General features: G+C 39.8%; 1 protein-coding gene across 1 annotated transcript in view; it reads right to left on the minus strand.

The window, feature by feature from the left end:
- Positions 1 to 6,633, minus strand: part of LOC126399785 (chymotrypsin-like protease CTRL-1) — a 10,308-nt gene extending 3,675 nt beyond the window's left edge. The window contains exons 1-5 of the mRNA XM_050060045.1: positions 6,532 to 6,633; positions 6,045 to 6,059; positions 5,757 to 5,925; positions 2,263 to 2,531; positions 703 to 851 (exon numbers count right to left, since the gene is read on the minus strand). Coding sequence (XP_049916002.1) covers positions 703 to 851; positions 2,263 to 2,531; positions 5,757 to 5,925; positions 6,045 to 6,059; positions 6,532 to 6,589 — 660 coding nt within the window. The 5' untranslated portion in view covers positions 6,590 to 6,633. The remainder of the gene's footprint in view (positions 1 to 702; positions 852 to 2,262; positions 2,532 to 5,756; positions 5,926 to 6,044; positions 6,060 to 6,531) is intronic.
- Between the last annotated feature and the right edge of the window lie 744 nt (positions 6,634 to 7,377).

Genomic DNA, 7,377 nt, shown 5'->3' on the forward strand with positions numbered 1-7,377 from the left:
ATTGATTGATTGATTGATTGATTGATTGATATGAATTCTGGATTTTTAAATACTTAATTTACAAAGAGAAAATCAATAAATAGCATACAGATGCAAATAATGAACAGCCTAATAAATATAATCACATTCTGCGCCTCTAAACGGGACACAGAACATATGCAGGTTATTCACTTGCAGGTAAACTGAGAGAAAATACTGTTGCTCTGGCAGTGACATCTGTGTGCCTTTACAGTGTACGTGTGACACAAGCTCCATCAAAAGTCTCTACAGGTTTTAAACCTGACCGACAGCTGATCTAGCTGTCATCAGCTGCTCCTGTCATCAGAAATGGGCGTTGCTTCACCTGACGCTTTAAAGGAAAGAACGCCTCATTTCGCTGAAAACATATTTTCTCAATTCCTCTCTTCGCTTGGTTTCCTTGGACCTCTCCATGGTGATGGGTGGGACTAAGTGGCAAGTGAGTGAAACACGGATGCAATTTAAGATCAAACAACAAAATCAAACACCTTCTCATTCATATTTTCGTGCAGCCACTGTAGGTTTATTATTGGCACACAGGAGAAGTTCCAGTCCTGCAACCTCACTAATTCCCTTAAATCCTACACACCGACCTTTATACAGTTTCTTTTGGGAGTGTCAAGAAAAAAAAACAAAAAGCAGTCAGTACAGTTAAATATTCCAACAATGCATTATAATTCTAACCTGACATGCTCCTTTGTTTTCTTGTCCTGCACATATCATTGCATCAGTGATGTTTGCGGTTGGTTGAGGGAGGTAGTTGCAAGTGCAGTGATTATTTCCAACAACAGGAATCTGTACCTCCTGCAGGGGATAATTATTTGGCAAGGGTTCTGTGGGAGAGAGAGAGAATGACATCAGAAGACAATTCATTTTCCTTCTTTTGCACAGTTTTATGGAGATTTTTGGTGGTGGTGGTGGTGGTGGTGATGATGTTTTTCTCTTAAAATAACCAACCAACAACCAATGTTGGGTTTTTTATGATCTGAGGCAAACCCATCAATTATGACAATGCAATAATCCCTGCACCATTTAATTGATTTGTGACAGTGCATCCTTTATCTGACTTGCTTGGGTTTGGGTAAATGGTTATACCACAAGTAGATCCAACCAGACAATCTGGTCAACTAGACATTTGAAACGTGGTCAAATCAGTATGGCAGCAAACCATCACTATCACTAAACATATTACTCTAAGATTTCCATGATAGAATTCTAACTTCCAGAGCTGATCAACAACCAGTAGGGTACAACACTGATACAGAATGGATTGTTTTGTTCATTTTGATTGAAATCAACTTTCTTCATCAAATATGATGTGGCGCTGTTAGATTGCTGCTAGACTGTCCCGTTAATAAATAAGAAGTGTTTGCCTCCCTTGTGTTCAGCAGGCCAAAGAGCAAACAGTTTTGTGAACACAGTTAAAATGTTTTTGTAATGCTAAAGCCAACAAATATGGATTAAAGAAGAATATTATGTTGGATAACAACATGTTCTGAAATTTAGAAATGATTACATCTACAACCTCAATTCCAAAAATGTTGGGATGCTGTGTAAGATGTGAATATAAATAGATTGCAATGATTTGGTAATCATTTTTGATACATTCAATCAAGTACAGTACAAAGACAAAATATTGATACACAGCCAGAAAAAATCTCCTGGTCATTTTCATCATTTCTGAGATGTACTGTAGTGGTAAATATCTAGAATAAACTAGAGAATGCCATTTCTGTGCAAATAGCAAGTGTGAATGCTCAATGCAGAATAGCTGAGGCTACACTGTAATGCTCGCTTTGAATGTTGAATAATACTATTCATATTATAATACTATAGTATGAATGATGTGGAATATCTTTGTGGGTTGTTTAAAAAACTGATGCTACACTGCAATGCTTGCTTAAGTGTGAAAGAAGAAGGTGAAGTAGTAGGAATAGTTGGGGAAAGTGTGAACAGTTTTAATTAGTATGAATATTAATGAAATTAATTGAAACATAAGTGAAACAACAGGGTACGTCCCCTGATGTGTTCATAGTCAGTTTGCTGGATCCTGCCAAAACTACACAAACAAATGCCCCATGATTCATTAACAAACACAATGTGGTTTGCAAATATAAAACATAAATAACAAACTAATGCATTTTGTTTTACAAACATGCCCACAATAACAATGTTAACATGCTGATATTTAGCAGGTAATGTGTTTACTATCTTTGGTTAGCATGTTAGCATGTCAGTACTCACCATCCTTTGTAAGTTTGCCCCAACCGGTGGCCCAGCAGGGGGTGGAGCTGTGAACCTGGCTGGAGTTACTTGCCAGGCAGACAGGTTTGATGTAGTCAGTGAAAGTGACGGGGCTGCTGAGCTTCATCAGGGCAATGTCGTTGTTGAACAATGTGTCATTGTAGTTAGGATGGACGATGATCTGGGACACGCTGCGGCTCACCTCGTTAACATTAGGGCCAGACTGAGTCTCTCGTCCCAAGTAGAGAGTCCATACACTAGGGCGGTTTCTGGATATAAGAATAAATAAAAAACACAAATTATTATGTATCAACTTATTATCCTATTGTTTAACTTTGTCTCTGGAGACCTACGTATGAGTCAAATAATTTTACCAGCACATATTAGTGGCTGATTTGGCTGTACAGTGTGAACCTCATATATATTAAATCATCTTGGCTGTAATAACAGCAGGATGCAAATCCTGACAGGTACAATATCAGTACTGACAAATAATGTATCCACCTATTAAGATCCTTTACAGACACCTCAGGATAAAACATTGTTACCAGCATGAACATCAAGCTGTTTTGGCTGGACAGTGTGAATTACATACATGTAATACTCACCTGGTTTAAGAAAGGAGGAGATGAAATCTCCGAAGGTAATAAATTATATATCAGCCAAATAAAGCATCCACATTGTAACATTATTTCTAGAGATCTATGAAACAAATGGGGTTATGACTAGCACATATTTTTGGGCCATTTAAGAACATTTTAGCATAACTGTCCTTGAAACGCTTAAAACCAGAACACCAAAGAGTTCACCCTCAGAAATATATTCAGAGATTAATAAAGGAAATCCTGAAAATTTTAGCCTTTCTACTTAGCCTAATAAAATCAATAACTCTAAACAATTACAGACTATAGAGTTCAGGGGCCTCATTTATAAAAGTGTGCTTAGGATTCATACTAAAAGTTAACGTGCGCCCAAAAGCTGAAAATGGCGTGCGCCAAAAAATAATCTGATTTATAAAACCGGGCGCACGCACACTTGCACGCAATGTTCTCTTTATAAATCACAGACCTCCTGCAGTTGTGCGCACCCAGATCCGCATCATATTCCGCCCTCTACACGCCCTAGTTCAACCATAAATGGTCATGCAAATCACCTCATGAATGCGATCTGCATATAAATAAGCCGGCATGCGAGTGTTCTCTCGTTGTGAGTCACGGCGACAGGTGTGAGAAACGAACCAAAAAACGGAATTTCTCCGAGACTGAGCTCGAGACCCTTTAACGGGAGGTGGAGGACTGAAGAAAGATTTTATGTGGTGGCCACAGCAGCAGGATCACTAATAAAAGAAAGCAAAAAAAGTGGCAACACTGTCAGCTGTGTCTGTGGGACTGCACGGGCAGTGACAGAGAAAAAAAAAGTGGTCTGATCTAAAGGTACACCAAATATTTCAAGTCCTTTACCAACATGTAGTTAATGTGTTGCTTTTAAATTTGAGGATGTTTGACATTAATGTGCGACATAAAGAATCACATTTATTAAAGGTGGAGGCAAAAAGGAGTATGTGCCAGTGCCATCTTGCGCAATTACGCACGAGGGTCACCGCAGTATTTATATGTTTATGGCAATTAGTCTGATCAGACACCCGGCCTGAATTACAGCATGAACCAGTGGTATCCCTGTCCCAAAATACAACGTGTAATTTGAAATACAATTCAAAGATGAAAGTGTAATAGGCGAACACGTTTCTTCATGCCGGTTTTGTCATGAACAGCACATGTCTAAGTAGGGCTGATGAAATGAGTGTAACGGTTGTGCTTAATGGCTGTATTTCGAGACATGATAAATGCACTGGAAATATTTAGCTAAATAAATAAATATATTCCATGCAGTCGCGCCGTCCTCTCCCCCTCCTGCGCTCACAGAGTGGACAATGAGACGTTAGAGGCAGTGCGGATTAAATACGTATTTAGAAAGAATTTCAATTCAGGATTTGAGTTGGATTTTACAACGTTTTTATGAAACAATTATCACTCACTCCAAGCGCAAAATAAGGCTGCTGGATTTAATTTCAATGATAACGTGGATCTAAGGTGGATATAGCGTGACATTAAATTTGTGTGAGACATCAATAAAAATCTGACTCCACTTCTCCACCTCGCCGTCTGCGTCGCCACTTCCCAGTGTCTTCCAAAATGTGCGCACGCATGACTCAGAGTTTGCTTACAGGTGCGCACATTCTCCCGCCAAGTTTATTTTTATAAATCACAACCTTTGCGTGGTAAGTGGCGTACGCCACTTTCAAGCCCCGTTTTGTGCGTAAGCAAGCTTTATAAATGAGGCCCCTGATCATTAAATCACCACTGATGAACCCCACAAAGATTTTTACACAGTTTTTTTACACAGTATTTTGTAACGGTAATCATTACAATGTCTTGTAGTTTTTGCTTTACACTGTTAGCACTCAGTACACACAACTCTTGACGGGCATGTACAACTTGCCACAACACTGAGGACAATGTCTTGTTCCAACAGCTCATAATTTTGATGCCCTAATTGTCAAAAAATGTCCCATTGGACAAAAGCCCATTTGTCACAAACATGCATTTCTCTGAAGCACCGTTTCTCCAAAGTCATTCCAAAGTCATGGAGCTCTGACTGCAAAGGCTCTATCACCTTTGCGAATTGATCTAGACCTCAGAACAACAAGAAAAGATGCATCTGAGGATCTCTGTGCGAGATGGAACATAGGTCAGTAAAAGATCTGTTATATAACTTGGTGCAAGGCCTCTCAGGACTTTGTAAGTAATCAATAAAGTTTTAAAATCAATTCTAAAAGCTACAGGTAACCAGTGTAGGGAAGCCAGGACTGGTGTGATGTGGTCAGGTTTTTGAGTCTGAGTCAAGGTTTTGGATGAGCTGGAGGCACAAGAGGGACATTTTAACTGATGCCAGAGAGCAAGGAATCGCAATAATCTAAACGGCTGGTTATGAATGCATGAGTAAAAGTTTCTGATGTTTGTTGGAAAGGATGATCAGAGTAGGGCATGCTTTCATTGTAGGAACGTCTGATGGCTCATCAGCCACAACCTTCAGTTAGGAGAGTGTGTAGCATATATTCAGAGAAACGGCCCTTTGGAGCAATGCGTGTATGTGTTCAGGAAGACAGGATGTCGAACAAACAGGCTTTCAGTCCAATAGGACATTTTCCATCTAAAAGAGCTTTGGAATTATGAGCCATCGGAACAATGGCATGGCTGCGCTTTGCTGCAGTTAAGACAGCTCTTGTGAAAATTATTATAGATATTCACATATTTACGTGTGTATCGTAGCCATATTAAAAGATCTACTGTTGTAAGAAGGAATAGTTAGACCCGATGGCTACTAATTATATATTAGGTACAGGTGAAGAGTCACTTTGTTCTTAATCAAAGGGTTTCTCCTCTGGTTCAGAGTTCAGTAAGGAAACAGATACAGGTGCTATGAGTTTCTCTTACATTAAGATACAGTGGGCTGCTGTGAGGACCCACTGGTCACTGATGAGGGTCCCTCCACAGATGTGTAATGCTGCAAAACTGATGTGCAGGCTGACCATCCAGGGCCATGATCCAGCTGTGGCGTTCTCACCACCCACTATTCTTGTGTTGAGAGGTGCCATTCCACAATCTGACAGAGCAAAATCAATAGTGAGTCAATGCTTATACAGTAAAGTGAGGCGTATTCATGTGCGAGGCTAAACATGTTTCAGCTGTGTACATGCATTTCTGGAATGTGACTGTGCTTACCCTGAGCCATTGACCCTGTGGGAAAGAGAAAATAAAAATGTTGGTTATACCTGTTTGCCTCAGTGAGTTTGTTTACACCCAACAAATATAAGCTAGAAGGTCAGACTTTGTTTTGGTGCTGGAACACGTGTGTTGGTAGGTGACACTGTGGACACTTCCTCAATATTGTGCTGAACAATACGAAAGAGGCAACAGCTGAAGCGCTTGAAACCACTTGGCAGATCACCTCTCAATAGTTTACAAGCATTTCATTTAGATTTCATTATACTTGATAGCTCTCTACAATACAACAGCCATGCAATGATTGCCGACTTATAAAGCTTATATTTGCATCATATTTAGATTTGTTATTAACTGTCTGAAAAATGACCATAAAGTTGGATCAAAATCTCTCTACAATGTTAATAAAAACTAAGCATAAGCTTAAGAAGAGATAATTTGTTGGTTGAAGTAGAGAATAAACTGGTAAGTCAGTGTCAAAGCTCACCTTGCCCAGTGAGGACAGCACACATCAGGAGTATCCACACAGTCCAGTCTGCCATCATGTGCTGTCACTGACGTTTTGCCTCCAGTAAGCACAGAGAGTCCTTCTGATAAACTCCTCAGGCACTCAAGTATTTGTAAACACAACAACCTCTCCCTACTCAAACTCGTCTTTCTAGATACATCATAAGTTGACTCCATCAAGGTGAAGCTAGAATATTATCTCTCCATACATCAATTACTTTGTCTCCAAACCTTTTTATGTGGACACTAGTGTAAAGTCTGACTTCATGACTTTGAAGAATACAATAGTGGAATGAATAGAGTTTATATGTGGCTTATTTTCTGTCTTACATAACTAATAACCAGCTAGCAGTTAAAGTATCCAGACTCCTTGGTTAAGTATGAAACATGCACATTTATTTAGACTTCTGCTCTCCACAACTCCTTATTAATGCAAATAGCTAATCAGCCAATCACGTGGCAGCAACTCACTGCATTTAGGCATGTAGACATGGTCAAGACGACCTGCTGAAGGTCAAACCGAGCATCAGAATGGAGAAGAACGGTGATTTAAGTGACTTTGAACGTGGCATGGTTGTTGGTGCCAGACGGGCTGGTCTGAGTGTTTCAGATTTTCACACATAGCCATCTCTAGGGTTTACAGAGGATGGTCCAAAAAAGAGAAAATATCCAGTGAGCGGCAGTTCTCTGGGTGAAAATGCCTTGTTGATGCCAGAGGTCAGAGGAGAATGGCCAGACTGGTTCAAGATGATAGAAAGGCAACAGCAACTCAAATAACCACTGGTTACAACCAAGGTCTGCAGAAGATCATCTCTGAACCAGCAAC

Source organism: Epinephelus moara, chromosome 13 (assembly GCF_006386435.1).
Source record: "Epinephelus moara isolate mb chromosome 13, YSFRI_EMoa_1.0, whole genome shotgun sequence".
Lineage (NCBI taxonomy): Eukaryota > Metazoa > Chordata > Actinopteri > Perciformes > Serranidae > Epinephelus > Epinephelus moara.